General features: G+C 51.3%; 5 protein-coding genes across 5 annotated transcripts; 3 read left to right on the top strand and 2 right to left on the bottom strand.

The window, feature by feature from the left end:
- Positions 1-1,620: 1,620 nt before the first annotated feature.
- Positions 1,621-3,046, top strand: PMZ80_005711 (uncharacterized protein; the record flags this gene model as incomplete). Its single annotated transcript, XM_064874128.1, has 2 exons — positions 1,621-2,012; positions 2,068-3,046. 2 exons carry the CDS (start codon positions 1,621-1,623, stop codon positions 3,044-3,046), a joined length of 1,371 nt encoding a protein of 456 aa, XP_064729850.1.
- A 157-nt stretch (positions 3,047-3,203) lies between these two features.
- On the bottom strand, positions 3,204-4,876 carry GSH2 (Glutathione synthetase; the record flags this gene model as incomplete). The annotated part of the gene is made up of 2 exons (XM_064874127.1): positions 3,204-4,506; positions 4,575-4,876. 2 exons carry the CDS (start codon positions 4,874-4,876, stop codon positions 3,204-3,206), a joined length of 1,605 nt encoding a protein of 534 aa, XP_064729849.1.
- Positions 4,877-6,330: 1,454 nt separating this feature from the next.
- Positions 6,331-10,891, top strand: PMZ80_005709 (uncharacterized protein; the record flags this gene model as incomplete). The annotated part of the gene is made up of 2 exons (XM_064874126.1): positions 6,331-9,442; positions 9,522-10,891. 2 exons carry the CDS (start codon positions 6,331-6,333, stop codon positions 10,889-10,891), a joined length of 4,482 nt encoding a protein of 1,493 aa, XP_064729848.1.
- Positions 10,892-12,967: 2,076 nt separating this feature from the next.
- Positions 12,968-13,969, bottom strand: IPI1 (rRNA processing protein; the record flags this gene model as incomplete). The annotated part of the gene is made up of 1 exon (XM_064874125.1): positions 12,968-13,969. The coding sequence occupies one exon, from the start codon at positions 13,967-13,969 to the stop codon at positions 12,968-12,970; it is 1,002 nt and encodes a 333-aa protein (XP_064729847.1).
- A 373-nt stretch (positions 13,970-14,342) lies between these two features.
- PMZ80_005707 (uncharacterized protein) lies at positions 14,343-14,910 on the top strand (the record flags this gene model as incomplete). Its single annotated transcript, XM_064874124.1, has 2 exons — positions 14,343-14,356; positions 14,403-14,910. The coding sequence occupies 2 exons, from the start codon at positions 14,343-14,345 to the stop codon at positions 14,908-14,910; spliced, it is 522 nt and encodes a 173-aa protein (XP_064729846.1).
- Positions 14,911-15,849: the final 939 nt, after the last annotated feature.

Below are 15,849 nucleotides of genomic sequence, written 5' to 3'. Positions count from 1 at the left end.
CCTGTGTTACTGCACTAGAGACCATGACGACCAAGACGACCAACGCCATGAGGTATAATTTGATGACTTTGCGTCTGTTCGCGCGTATCTGTCCTCCAGGCAGTAACTTCGACATCTGTTGCGCATGCTTCGCCATCCTAGATGTGGCTAGTGCACAGTACACACATGCTACTAAGCAAACCGCAGGCGGCCATATGAGCACAAGTGCGTAGCTAGGCCAACTCGTATCGACGGTTGGTGAACATCCGTAGACTCCGTAGACTCGATATCGATCTGGCTGTACCACATAAGAGAGTATCATCCGCAGAAGGGGCAGGATGCCACAGAAGACTGTTTCGAAGATGATCGTATTTCTTCCCTGAGCCCGAGAAGGTGTCAAGCTGTCCATATCTGGCGCAACGATCAAGCTGAGTTGTCTAAACACACAAGTAATGCCACCAGCTGCCGTCATGTCCAGACCGAGTCGAAGCTTGGCCTCGACATCACAAAGGCCCTGACCTTTCCACCAGTAAGTCGGATCTTCTGTACGCCAGATCAGGGCGTTAATAAAATGCAGGAGGTTGATGGTCAGGACTGATGCTATGAGCACGTATACAGGAGTATTCCGTGCTTGAACCTGAAGTATGAGGGGTGGGATGCAAAGTAGGCATGCGAAGAAAGCAGGGACTGTGACAGCAGCTACCAGGGTCGGCGACATTGGACCAATGCCTCAGCTATGAGAGATCGAATGTGTTGTGGCCGGCTGCTCACTATTTGTGGTCACAGCCACCTGGGGAAGGAAAGCCAATCTCTCGGAGCCTGGCCGTATAGACTTGTACCGCGCTGGTATGGGAAATTCGAGCATGGATGGCTGCATCTCCCCTTCATGGTCATTGGGATTCCAGAAAACTCCCGTGACGACGTGCAAGGCCAGGTTTCAGCCATGTAATTCGATTGCAGCGCACTTCCTGTCCCAAAGTAACCTCCTTGGTGTTGGCAAAGTTGTATTCAGACTATCTGATGTGAAACATCGCTCGGGAACATGACCGTAAAGTAGCATGAATAGAAAGGCCTTTGCTTCTGTCAATAGGCCACATCGCAGCCATCGCTTGGCTTGATACCTGCTGTAGCACTATCGAGTGTAGTGGACATCCAGGGTATTGCTGCATCTGATCATATTGACAAGGGCAACCAACATGGACTGAGATTCGGCGTAAGGCTTTCGTGCATCACCGTCGGATACAGCATATTTTCACTTTGTTGACCAAATCCGATATACACCGATCTCTTGGATAGCTATTCCCAATCGTCTGTCGGCATGAAATAAAGGAAGAAAGCAGTGGGAGAGACGCGTCGAGCTCCCCAGGTGTTCGCGTCATGCCTCGCCAAGCAAGGCACTTTCCGGATGGGTCGTACAATCGCCGGAAGCCACTTCCTTCACTCCGTCATGAGGTACGATCTCCATCATCCTTGCTTTCGCTTATCATCGTCTTCCATCAGAGATCATGGGCTTGACTAGCATTCTGTGCAACTCGAAGACGTTCGAACGCTTGTACACATAGGCAGAATTTGATCGTTCGAACCTGGCACGGAGAATGCCAGCCAAGCACACAACGTTCGAAGCACAGCACGACCGTCACGATGAGCGATGAGCAGGACGAAGCTCGAGACATAGTCCCAAATGCCACACAAACAGGCCGTGCAACAAGCCCGCCAGTAGCGGGTCTTAGGCAGCGGCCATTTGGGCGAGCATCGACATTCGCTGAGTCAGCGCCTCGCTTCGCGCGAAGAGGGAGTTCAATCGTCTCTGAGTCTCTCTCTGAGTCTCGGCGTACCCTAACAGACGACCTATTCCTACCCAGAGTATCAGGCGAGCACGACACGAATTTAGAGACCTCTAATTGGCATTCGCTACCACTCGGTCTAGCATTGTTTCCAGCACTTGGTGGCCTGTTCTTCAACAATGGAAGCGCTTTCGTCACGGACATTTCTTTGCTTGGCTTAGCCGCCCTGTTCCTAAATTGGGCTCTGAGGTTGCCATGGCAAGTTGCTGGCCCTGATCGCGGATACAAAGCTAACCACTGACAGGGACTGGTACCTTTCTGCGCAGGCCGTGGTGTCAGAGAGCGAGTCACATCAGATTGGAGCAGCCATCGAAGAAGAGAGTGTCGACCTCGATGCCGACCACTCACCTTCTCCAAAAGCCAAGCGTGACGGGGACGTCCTGTCCGAGCGAGCTCTGAAAGCACAACATGAACTACGAGTCCATGAACTACTCGCGCTCCTCGCATGCTTCGCCTTCCCAGCATTAGGTGCTTGGCTTCTCCACGCCATCCGCTCACAGCTCTCGTCGCGGTCCGAAAGCCTCATCTCAAACTACAATCTCACAATCTTCCTCTTAGCATCAGAGGTTCGCCCATTATCACACCTGATCAAGCTTGTCCAGCGGCGTACGCTTTTCCTGCAACGCACTATTAGTGTCGTTGCCGACAAAAAGCACGCAGACCAACTCGACCCGAAAGTAGCAGAAATGGCTAGGCGCATCGAGGAGCTGGAAGCACATGTCTCCGACTCGGTCATGATCCATACCAAGTCAGAGCCAGGGACATCATCACAAGCCGACGAGCTCATAGCACGAGCCTCGACACAGGCTAACGCAGAGCTCCGCAAGTCCTTCCAACCAGAGCTTGATGCCCTCAACCGTGCCATGAGACGGTACGAGAAACGAACTATGACATCGGCCATTCAAGTGGAGACTCGGCTGCAAGACCTCGAGGCGAAGATTCAAGATGTGGTTATTCTTGCGGCTGCAACACAACGCCATGCAGACAAACAACATGGCAAATACGCGCCGATATTGTTGAACTGGGTCTCCGCTTGTGTTGTTGTGCCAATGCAGTATATGATCTACATCCTGACCCTGCCGCAGAGGTTGTTGATGGCGGTCACTAGCTGGGTCAAAGTGAAGCTTGGCTTTGCTGCCAGTAACCCTAAACCTGCGAATGGGAAAGCCGTATCTCGGACAGGCCAGAAGCGGCGGAGCAGTAAAGAGAGGGTAAAGGTTTAATTGTATCATTATCACAGTATAGGCACGGAAGGTAAAATTCCTCTGGATTCAACAAATATTCTTATCTATTCCGTGCCTCGTTTCTATTCACATACCTCATGTCTCATACTTACATCTCCCGTCTACACAAGCATCTCCTTGAGCAAGCCACCACTCCTCACTCATCATACAAAATCAGACTATCCAAACTACTAAACCCCGCCGCAACACCCCCCTCATCACTATCCCTAGCCTTAGTCCTCATCAAATACCCACCCTCCTCATTCTCCAGCACCTCCATTCCCTCTCTCCCCTTATTCCCACTCCCGCTCCTCCAAAGGCAACTCCCGAAAATCCCCAACTCAGAAATAACATCCCCCGCCACAACCTGCCCATCACTCCTCAACGCCACGTTTCTCGCCGCTTTCGGTGGCTGAATCAGCTCCATGAGGATATACTGCTTATAGTCCCGCTCTGATATCCCGCGCAGGAACGTCGGGATATTTCCCCTGTAGATATTGTTCCCGCCTCCTTCGCGCTGTGGTTTGAGGACGTGGGACTCCGCTTTAGCTGGGTCGAGAGCTATTTTGACGCCTTCGCTGTCGGGGCCGTCGGACATGGAGTATTGCGGTGCGAAGCTGGATCTTAGGCGTTCTAGGTCGTCTTTCGAGGCGTGGGGGAGGAATCGTTCGAGGATGGGAGAGGTGGTGTCAGTGAGGACTTGTTGGACTTTTTTGCTTCCGGATAGGTGGAGGAGGACAGACGGACATTTTATGGCGGCGGAGCGCTCGAGGTGGTGGCGGGCTGCCCAGGAGGTGGGGGTGTTGTATTCTGTGGGGGCGTAGAGGGCGCGGAAGTAGACTAGGGAGACCTCGAAGCGGAGGGTGGGGTTTGCGGGGTTGGTGTAGATTAGGGGGCGGGATGGGTTGTCGGTTGTGGAGGGAATGGAGGTATGGGAGAGGATTTTGCTGACTGGGAGGCGGAAGGTGGGGATTTCAGGGTTGGTTTGGTGGAGGTGGGATGAGAGGGCCATTTGGTCGAAGAGGTTGCGTTCGGTGTCTTGGACGAGGAAGAGGATGCAGGTTGGGAGGGTGGGGCTGGATTTTGAGGGGCCGTAGGCGGTGTAGGCTGTTGATAGGGCGGAGGCGAGGGTTTGGACGGCGTGGTTGGGTGGTGGGAGGGTGGGTGCTGAAGTTGTGCCGAAGAGATCGTGGGTTGGGTAGGCGAGAGATTGGCCTGGTTGGGGAAAGCTGGCGAGCTCTGTGTGCATTTGTGCTACTCGGACTGCTAGACCTCCGAAGGATGACGAGATCGTGTTGAATTCGACCTGTTTCAGGGATGGAGCTGCGTTGTCGTCTGAGAAGTGCAGCATGTAGTCTGATCGGAACATGCCAAGGGTGAGGTCTTGAACGTAGCCTTCCTTCTTGACCTGGAGATGGATCTTCCATAGGTTGGCGAGGAAGTCATCGACCTCGATCAATCTGTTAGTGCGTTAGTAGGAGGTACTTACCTGGTTTATGGTGCGAGGAAAGAGGGTCGACTGACATACTCTTTCATGATCTCGCTTAACCATTCCTCGGCACAAGCGATCGCAGCATAGAGCTCATTGTATACTTTCTGCAGGCATTGTGCTTGTTCGAAGCATTTTCGAGGAAATGGACTTGGATATAGTGTTACCGGAGCATTCGTCGCCAGGACGTGATTTGGATTGGTCTCATCTTTGATGAACGACGGATTCGGCCGAACAGTCAAGCCATTGAATATGGTCCAGTCCTTGACCTTCTGTGCTAGATATTCTAGCTGGTCATCTGTGGCTTTGGGAGGGTAGGACTCCCATATACTGTTCGCCATTCTCTTGTGCTACTCGTGAAGCCACGGAAAGAGGAAATTGCATTGATATGGCCGGGATCTTCTTCGATGTCGTGCTTGAAGATTAGTAAGTACTGCGCTAGTAGGCCAAACGCTTGAACGTAGGGAGGAAACGCGCTAGAATCCTGCACGTTCGCAAGACTCAAAAACGAGCTTTCAATCCGTGATATCAAATTAAGACGTGTCTATTTGCATTTGGACCTACTCACAAGAGCGGGATGCTGCTCACCTATCCACATAAAGCCAACCACGACTTCTGACGACGCGAAATATGCAGCAGGGTATCAGAACGTGGAGAAAATTGTACTATCAGCTGTGGCCGCCGGAAGTGCTACAGCTTCGTGACGGTTTAGGCTGACATCTACCTGCAAGATCTTCAGATCCTGAAGGACAATTCCGTACAAAAACGCTGCAACTGGCGGTATCCCCAAAAGCTTCGGCTTAGATGCAACAGCCGCTATCCGATCGCAGGACTGCTCAATGCCACAACCATAGCAATCTGACGCAACGCCAGCGGATAGATTTGACTGCAAATTGCTTGCAAGCTTCCGTTTCGTCTTGAGAAAGCCCGGGGCTCGACCGGGACTATTTGGTGCTCTTTGAGAAATTTGGTAGTCAAACCCATTAACGACAGTGAACAGACTCGGCAACTACACGCCCTGAACGACACAATCCCACATCCGACCTTTGGGTACTGGAAAACTGAACTGATTTGGAGGTAACTACCGAGAGCAAGTACCAACACCGAGCACTGGTTGCCATCTCGAAGCGGGTGAGAACTTCTAAGAGGGTCGCAGTTGAGCAAGTCTCTTCCTCTCGTATTCGACGACACGGTATTTCACGAAAGGCCTTCGCTGGGCATAGAAATTGGCGAACGACAGATCTGTGACGAAGTGTCCTTTTTAGAGTCTGTAGGTAACTCAAGTGGCATCACAACCATAGATCAGAGTCTGGCGTGTGCGAGGTGACTCTGGAAGGGTACATCTGCGGTGGCGTCCTCAAGAGCACAGAATTCGAGCATTCTCCACAGAGTCGTGGCGGGTCGAATTGTCCTAGGTTTTACTTTTACCGAGCCCCTCAAACACGAAGTTGTAGGTCATTGCCGTCTCAATCAGGCTGGATACTCGGCTGGAGGGTGGGTCGCAAATCAAGTTTTAGCACCTGGTGCCCTCCTCACACTTGCGGACTGAAGTTCTCTGGTAACGGTTCTTCGAGCATACTTTGCATCTAGGACGGATTGGCTGAAGGTCGACAATTGTCTCCTGGTGCACTCCCCAGTGAAGCAATTGGTGCTGCTTGGAGATTTCCAGAAGCGCGTACCTTCCTCACTTCAACATCGAAAGTCACTAAACACGCAAGTCACGTGCGCCTGCCTAGAACTACCTACAACAACGCTTTCTTCGATCTACACCTTCCTCTCCCTTTTCCATACCGCTATGGATCCATCGTTGTGGTCTGTGGATCACGTAGTGGCTCAGGCCTGCGCCCGCAACTCTGAGTTGTACTCTACACTTCAAGTCAAGCCTATCCTGAACCTCCAGACCCTCGAAAACGCCTTCCGCGACAACGATATCGATGGTGAATCCTTGCTAGCCTTGGAGGACGCCAACGTGAAAGAAGACCTTGGAATCTCTTCATTCGGCCAGCGACGCGAGGTTCGCAAGATTATCCAGCACCTGAGAGACCTTTCACCGCTGTACAAGGCTTCACTCGAACCAACGAAACGTGCGCATGAATCAGAATCAGAAGAGACTTCCGAGAAGACGCCCGAGCCGAATAAGCGCCGACGAATCCAGCCAGAGAATCTCTCTACCGAGCCTCTTACACGCCCTGAGGAATTCGATCCAGAGGAGCTTGAAGACGACTGGAAAGACTTCCTGCAGAGACACCAGGAGGACGCCGGCGAAGAAGTTCTACGCCCGTATAACGAGAGTGACGCCGAGATACTACTTTCCGATCTGGAAAGTGAAATCTCTGCTGCGGAAAATACGAAAGAATCAAGATTACAACCAGAGCAGATCCAGAGTGCGATCGATGAAGCTATACAGGAGTACAGAAGCTCCTGGAACACACACAAGCGCGCAAAGAAACACAAGACTGCCTTTCGACGTTGGATGCAAGCCGCAAACGCTGGCACAAGACGACCCCAACAGAACGCTTTGGAGCGGGAGCTCAAGCAGTTCGGTGCACGCCTTGCCAAGTTTCGACAACATATTGGAGATGCTTCCAACGAGTATCACCGAGATGAAGAGGTCAAGCGAAATTGTTTGAACCTACAGGCAACGGTGGAGGACATTGCCGAGCGAGAGTACTACCTTGAGGCTCTGAACAGCAACGAGCCGCCTCAACAGCCACCCGATACTGCAGCACCGGAGCCGCAAGAAACGCTCTCTGAAGGCGAGGAAATACTTCAGTCCTCAGACAGCGAGTTGGATGCCGGCAGTCAATCTGGTGATGCAATGTCATTGGCATCTGAGGATGAGAGTGAGCTTTCACTCGAGTACGATCTAGCCGATGAGGAATGGAAACCTCAGATCCCACAGCCAGGCGGAGAGCTACATGGTAGAACCGCGATCAGTGAAGCGCCCGATTTGCCAGCATCAGGGGTTACACCCGAGTTCGACCTCGATCAGACGTTGCCAGGAGAAGCACTCCCACCTTCCGTTGCTTTTGAACTACCAGTGGGCACACCGCGACGCTCACTCGAGGTTGCGGAGCGTGAACCGAGAACCAGCTTTGACAGCCCTGACGGGCTTGTTGAGCTCGACGAAGACTCAGATCTCGACGCACCACGGCTACCGCAAAGCAGATACAGACAACAGGGCTTCAAGGATATTCCAATCACTGTTGACAGTTCTCCATCGGCAAGCCAGTTGTCGCAGCCGTCAGATACCAGCATGCGAACTCCGCCGTTGAACCCAATCGACCAGGGTACACCAACCAAAATGAAATTCGAGCACCGACGCCCCTTTCAGTTTCAGTTTCCCGACATCTCAGACACCCGGTCCTTGAAATGGGTGGACATCGGCCAGGATTCTATGTTAGCGCTCTGCAAAATTGTGTATCGACATTCCCGCGCCAATGCCCGAGACGTCCTGGAACATATGTCGCAATTCAGCCCGTGGGAGGTGGCCGAGGGTCTAAGATCTGGTATAGCCATGATTCAAGATACAGAAGACGACTTTGACGAAAGAGGGTTAGATGCTCCAATTCTTTGGGCATTCTTTTTTGTCGTCTTTGCATTCTGCAAAGGATACAGAGACGTCTGGGAGGTATCTGAACAAAAGCTCGATGCAGCTTATGAGGCAACCAACGAAAAGGCTGGACAGTTCGCAAAGGCGTTGAAACCTTTACTCCAGTTTTACATCGACACTCACACAACGCCTGCCAGCAAACACCTTCAACGCACAACAATGCAGACCCTTCCACCATCTGGCTTGTCCGGCAGGGGCATCGACCTTGGTAATGTCCCAACCAGTGGCCACCAGAGCTACGCCAAAAGCTCTACGAAAAGTCCGTGGACTGACAGCGAGACCGACATCGAAGAGGCACCAACCAAAGGCAAGAGGAAGCGCGCTGTTCTGCAGTCTCAAGAGGTCCTCACACAACAAAGAGACGACCGTGACCGCGTTCAGGTGCAGGAAGAACGCCGGCGGATGATGATGGAGAGATTCCAGTCCCAAGCTACTTCCGCCGAAGAGCGGTATATTCCCATCAATACCGAAGAGCCCATCATATATCTAGATCAACATATTGCTCGACGCATCAAGGAGCATCAGATTACTGGCATTCAGTTCATCTGGCGAGAACTCATCGAAGACCAGAAACACCAGGGTTGTCTGCTTGCACATACCATGGGTCTCGGAAAGACTATGCAAGTTGTGTCTTTCTTAGTGACACTCGCTCAAGTCAACGCTTCCACGAATCCAAAAGTCAGAGACCTCGTTCCAAGCTCGCTGCGCTCAAAGAAGGTCTTGGTCATGTGCCCTGCCAGTTTGGTCGACAACTGGTTCGACGAAATTCTGATGTGGACGCCGGATGATGAGACTCTTGGTCCTGTCTACAAGGTATTTGGCTCTCGTGTAAGCAAGATGGCGACGATCCGAGAGTGGAGTGCCGACCCAGGCGTCCTCCTAACGAGTTACGAGAGCATTCGGTCGCTTATCAATAACAAGAAGAACATCAGCCCTGAAGATCTGGAGTATCTGGAGGACGCCTTACTAAAACAGCCGTGCATAGTGATTGGTGACGAGGCACATAAAATGAAGAACGCCAAGTCTGCGATCAATCAGCTCGCAAAGGAGTTCAAGACAACGAGTCGCATTGCGCTCACTGGATCGCCCTTGAACAATCACCTTGAGGAGTACCATACCATGATCGACTGGATCGCCCCTGGCTATCTGGGCAACATCACCCAGTTCAAGGCAAAATATTCAGAGCCAATCGAGAGAGGGATTGAAGAAGGCGCCACAAAATATGAGAAGCGAAAATCTCTTGAGAAGTTGTATGTTCTGAAGCGCGACCTGGCGCCTAAGATCGATCGAAAAGGTAAGCGAATTGAAGCAGTTTTCTCCTTCGGAGGAGGATGCCACGGTATATCCTTGTGCTTTGCTAACCATCATTATAGACATATCTGCCATCGCGGCCGACATGCCCCAAAAGACTGAGTTCTTTATCACGGTGCCCCTTACAGAGGTACAAACAGAAATCTATTCCACCATGGTTAAGCACATTCTCTCTGGTATTGGATCTGCTAATGGCAATACACCAAAATCGAGCAATGCACAGTTGTGGGTCTGGCTATCGATATTATCGTGGCTTTGTAACCATCCTGCTTGTTTGATTCGCAAGCTCGAAGAGAAAAACGTGGACGCGAACCGGACTATCGTACTGGAGGAAGGTTCGGTTTTGCCTGTCGACCAAGACCTCACCGGGTCTCCTGTCGCTGCGTTATTACCTCGATTTCTCGAGATTCTGCAAGCCGCGCATACACTGGCACACATGAACGACCCCAGCTTGTCTGTCCGAGCTATGGTGTCACAGCGCCTTATCGAAGAAAGCGTTGCTCAAGGAGAGAAAATTCTTTTGTTCTCGCACAGCATCCCGACGTTGGATTATCTTGAGTCCATGCTCAATGGTATGGGCTATGGATATCTCCGTATCGATGGCTCAACGAGGACCGATCAACGACAGCTTGCGACCAAACACTTCAACGAGGCTGATAGCGACTATATAGTTTTTCTTATCTCTACACGAGCAGGTGGCCTTGGACTGAACCTTCAGGGCGCGACTCGTGTTATCATCTACGACTTTGGCTTCAATCCCAGCTGGGAAGAGCAAGCCATCGGTCGCGCCTACCGACTTGGTCAGAAAAAGCCTGTCTACGTCTACCGCTTCCGAGCGGGCGGCACGTTCGAAGAAGCTATCTACAACAGATCGATCTTCAAGACCCAGCTCTTCTCCCGGGTCGTTGATCAGAAGAATGTTGTTCGAGCTGGCTCAAAGAAGATTGAAGATTATCTCTTTGTACCGAAGGACGTCGTCCAGGTCGACCTCTCCGAATGTCGTGGCAAGGATGCTCTCCTCGACCGTATCATCGACAGCGAGCCAGATGCCATCCGCAATCTCGTTCTGACAGAGACTTTCCAGCGAGAGGATGAGGAGGATGAACTTACAGCGGATGAAAAGAAGAGAGCAGACGCTGAAGTCGAGATGGAGAGACTGCTGCGAATCAACCCTCAGGAGTACGCCAGACGTATTCATGAGAAGAATGTGAAGGATGCTGCAGAGCGACAGCGACGCGATGCCATAAGTCAACCAGTGGTTGTCAATGGCGGCGGCCAGTTGCACAGCACGGGGTTTGGTCAGTTTTGGCAACCGGCGCTCCCCTCGCAGGTGCCGATTCGACCTATGCTTGATGGGTCGATGGACGATTCGGAAGGTGGCATTCTGGAGACTGGGGAGCCCGCCAGGCCACCAGGGTGTGAGCAGCAATAGGCGCGAGATGACAAGGGGTTGAGTTGGTTTGAGGCGTTCTTGATTCTGAACAGAATACCAGATTCGAGTGCTGGTGTCCTCCAGGGGTGCTCGACACCGCGCTTAGTGCGCAATTCTACATGTGCTTTCGAGGTTAAAACACATGATTTCTAAACCACCTGTTGGGCCTGCTTCCTAGTACTGGTGTCCTCCCCGTGCATCAGATCGCGTATTTTGCTGGCCTTCAAATATAGTAGTGGTGTCATCGACGAGACTAATTCTAAAAACATCTCTGAACAACTCGAAACGGCCAGATACAGCCCACAAGCATAATAAAGTTGATGCGAGGCTCGTTCAAGTTGAAACCAATGATGAACTGAGTTCAAAATGAAAGCAATTACGCTGGAGCCAGGTCAGAACAGATGTCGTCTACTATGCAAAGAGGGACAAGAAGGCATCTCCTTCTCGAATGAATAAAGATGTGCCAAGGCGAAAAGCTGGAGAGCAGGTTACAAGTTGTTTAATCAAGGCACGCAAGATTTGTTGATGAAGTCTGTGAACAAGCCGACAGAAATGTGAGACACATCACTGAGCAGACGTGCAATCACGGATGGTCAAGGTTGGACTGAAGGTAAATAGATGTATTGTGTGGTCGAAGTACCTACCTGACACATGACAAGTTTCCCATACTGAGTGTGAACTACTGGCAGGTACCCGTGGAAAAGACCGCAAGAGCAGCCAGAACCGAAACTCCCAGGCGCCACGAGCATCCTTCAGCACTCGGAGGAGAGCGCCATGGAAGCTGCTGATAGCTGAGGGTCTAGACAGGGTCTGTGCTAGCCACCCCATCGCTCTTCTCAGACCTGGCATTGCGGTGCACCATGTGCTTAAGCGCAAAGACGGATTTGGAGACTGACACAGGAGCATTGACAGTGACCAGCGAGAGGCCAACGGGGAATCAATGTGTACCTGCAAAGCTCTCGATCAAACCGTGAATTTACCAACAACGTGGCTGTATTTGTTATTGGGAGTTGTATCTCTATCGATGGAGGACTATCTACTGGGCACGCAATTCTCCGAATTTGTCATTTGATATGGTTCTAGGCGTTGATACCGTTACGAGCGCCCGAGACGTTACAGCAGAGGCTAAGCTTGGCAGCCCGATCATGTAATTATAGTGTCCGAGCACACGCAGGTTCGCCGCCCACAGCAGAAAGGGTCCGTTAATTACACGCATCCTCGCCTATTCCATTTTTCAAATGACAAATTCGGAGAATTGCGTGCCCAGGAGATAGATGTCCTTAGAGCATATGTTGCGCAAGGGGACCTATCTTCCTTCTATCGTATCGATATATAGTCCGCTGGTGGGTCTGGGGGTGCTGCCGACGTTATACTCCGTCTACTTATGCTCCTCCTGTGGATTGAATGTTGCTGGTCTCGCCAATTCCTCCATCCTCTAGGCAGATGCAACGCGATCAGAGGCTCTTGAGAGCCTCGGTAGGTGCTCGTAGCACGAGTGACGTAAATTGGATGCATGCTGACTGTAGCGATTTCACTTAGGAATGTGTGACGTTCTTGAGCATTTGATATGTCGATAGGGGCATCGTTGAAGAATTCTATCGGAAAAACCTGGCTTGCACATTCGTTGAGTTCGATGGAGGCTTTTCACTGGTAGAGTTGCGATATGGAGACTGACTTTTGCCGTCTTGCAATCTTCTCTGCGGAGTTTCTAATGGAGGTGAGGTTGATGGTGTTCTGGAAAACCGTTCGTATCACCAGCTTCCACTGAGCACGATGGTCGCGTGGATGGCATGTCAAGCAGCCTTGAGTTTTGAGTCCTGAGTGACTCGCATTCGCCGTGTTCCGGTGGTATGCCAGCGGCCAAAGCACCAAGTATCGCCGCAAACGATGGGAGACCTAGGCAAAACCGTTTCCCTCTTTACTTTGGTTGCACCGTAACGACCTGATGCTGTTGGCTAGCTTTGACCCAGCCTCTGCTCTCCATATTCGTCACATCGAATGTTTGCGATCGTAATTGAAACTCAAGTGTGACCGTGCCACCAATACGGCGGGCTGATAGCTAGCTCATGCCGGCTTTCAGTCTTCCTTAGATGCAAGCTCAAGCGTCTTCGAAAGCTGTCCGGCGATCCGACCAATATCACCGCCTTCCTTCTTTGCTCCACCGATGCCTTTTGCAAAGCCTATTCGGAACCGATCGTTGAAGACAAGTAATCTTTCTTCTCGATCCTCCAGCATGCGGCTATCATCATCCACTGGCTTGCCAAATAGGCTAAGGTACCCGTACGCACTAGCTTTTGTCGGTATTTGGTGATGTCCGTGGTCCCACAAAGGCAGATATGCTCCCGGGTCATGTTGATTCTCTTTGTCTTCAATGGATGGAGCGAGCAAACCGACGGAGAGAAGCTGCTCAGCAACTTGCATTGCCCTCGCAATAGCTTTTGTGTCGCTTCGGAAATTAGTCTTGCTTGCAGACCAGGTGTCGTTCGGAGCGAGGTTTTTCCAATTCAGGAGAGTCGAGCAGCATTCGAGAGTTTTTGACCATCCACCGGGCGATGATACAAGATCCTGGCCGGCCTTGTTCAACAGCCAAGACAGCACATCAAGAGCCGTCTTCCGAATATCCTGTGACAAATGCGTCATAGCTGCGCGGATAAATGGTAGCATTTTTGTGATGTGGTCGCCAATATCGGTCGGTGATAATGCCTGCAGCATCTTGTTAAGCTCAGTACGGACGCCGGAACTCGAGTCGAGGATAAGAGGCATCGCTTTTTCGAGCAATGCCTCAGTCGGCATCGGTAGGCTCTTTGTTCGTACACCACCGCCAAGTGTCGAGGCTAGATACGCCAGTGACTCTTTGCGTTGACTGTCCACGCGAGAGGATAGTAGAGACACATGGTGAAGGAATTGAGCATTCTGCGACGGTGCATCGGCATTGATTTGTTGGTTGAGCACAATCGCTTTAGCTTTGAAGCTCGTAGATGTCGCATTAGCTGCTTGTGGCTTTGCCTTGCCTACCTTCAACTTGGGCTTTTGAAAGTCCTTCTTCTTCTCCTTCTTTTTCTTTGCGCTAGCCCCCATCTTGTCTGATCACGGACTGCTGATGGTCGCATGAAACCATTGATTCGTCAGAGCATCTGCAAGACTCTATTGACCGATTATATCGAGGGCGACGGGTGTCAGGAGTTTCGCATAGGAGGATAAAATTTGATAGGGCTGGCAAAAACAGGTCAGTAACCCGAAGCGGCGGCCCACTTCGGGCCGAACCGCGAAGGTGGAGTTGACGATACAAAAGACTTTCGTCCTGCGGTTTTGTTTACTTTTCACCGTACATCAGTGATCGCTTCTGATCACCTTTGACGAGGGTGCGATACTTCACTTTTCGCTGAGGAAATGGTCCTAGCGGTGCCAATGGACCAGTTCTCGTTCACGTCTTGACGAAGTCCGAAAGATTATGTCGATGGCAAAGTGGGTGACACAGATGAATATTCTTGGTGGTAGCTGATGGTGGCAGACAAGGATCAGAAGACGCACCGTCGGTGAACCTAATCCTGCAAAACCTTACGAAACGGCCAAATGTGCGATCGACGCTGATTCTATCGAGGAAGGATGGCTCTATCATCAAAGTATCTGGCTCGATAGCAGAAGACACTCCAGCCCAAGTCCAAAGTGGGACAAGAGAGAATGCTGCGCAAGACCAGGAAGAAAGTGTAAAGCTGGAGGAGCCAAAGCTCACCAGAGCTCAGGCGATGGCAAGCAGCATATATGCTTTCGTGGCTGCAGCTGCAGTGCTTGGGGAGTCGGTACGAAGCATTGATACTGAGAACAGCTCAATCGCTGGAAGACCGGGCGGTGTGGACAACGATCAGGCAGGGAGCGGCACGGACAGCAATTCAAAGAGCCAAGCAGAAGATGATGTCCAATTGCTTCGATTAAGACTAAAGCGGCAGGAGGTCATAATCTTTCCAGATCCAAACTATCTCTGCTGCGTTGTGCAAGATCTAGAGAAGGGCCCGAGATGAGGTGAGGCGGATCCAAGAATACACTCTCTTCCCGTCTCGAGAGCACCGGCCATCGGCAGAACTATACCCTCAACAATTTCGCGGTCGACAGGATTAGGCCACTGCAATTCGTATGGCGATGGCGAGTTGCAACCGGAATTGTGGCTCAGATTCGGCACACGACAACACAGAATTACGTGAATCATTGAGCAATGATTGGCAAGATCAAATCAATACAAAACTGATCAGATAACAAGGTCTGATGTTAACAGGAATACCTGAGGCCTCCTGGCTCTCGACACGCGCGGCGCTGATATCAACGTTGCGTTGGAGCTTATTTCGACATAGCTTCGACCCTAAAAGCATCAATCACGAGCCTTGTAACCTGATCGTCGAATCATGTCTGCTAGAAAAACCACCTCCTGATAACCATAGACGGCAGCTTCCTTGCGCGTGCGAAGTTGGGGAAGGAGATTAGCGAATGTGCGGTCGTATCTTCGCGCAGAAACCCTTATCGTGTTCGATTCAGCTTAGCAGCACGTGCCCCTGGAAGCATTGTTATGTATAAGTAAACAGTTCCTGCGCCCTTTCGTCTACTCGTGTTTTCGCATTTCGTTGACGTTCAAGTTTCGGTTAGGCTTAGAGCAGAACGATGAAACACTCGAAACCTGGGGACGACTTGATGCCTTTGACGCACGCGACAGTCACAGAAAGCAGAGAAGTACAAAACACGGGGAGGTCGCCTCTACCCGGTCTTCAAATATACGATCACGGCCTCCTCCAATTTCGTTTGCACTGTGTCACCAGAAACGTATGCTGTCGCGGATCATGCATCCGTCCGGTAAGACAGTCAAGAATGAGAAGATTGGCATGAGCATCGACATCGTGCTTACGCACCGAACCCAAGCGCAGCTCGACTCGAGGTGCATATGTCAGGTATGCGAGTCTACGCTCAGAAAA

The sequence above is a fragment of the Knufia obscura genome (assembly GCF_036327395.1).
Source record: "Knufia obscura strain CCFEE 5817 isolate CBS 148926 chromosome Unknown scaffold_6, whole genome shotgun sequence".
Lineage (NCBI taxonomy): Eukaryota > Fungi > Ascomycota > Eurotiomycetes > Chaetothyriales > Trichomeriaceae > Knufia > Knufia obscura.
The sequence above is the reverse complement of the archived record's forward strand: the minus strand, read 5'-3'. Positions and strand labels throughout refer to the sequence as shown.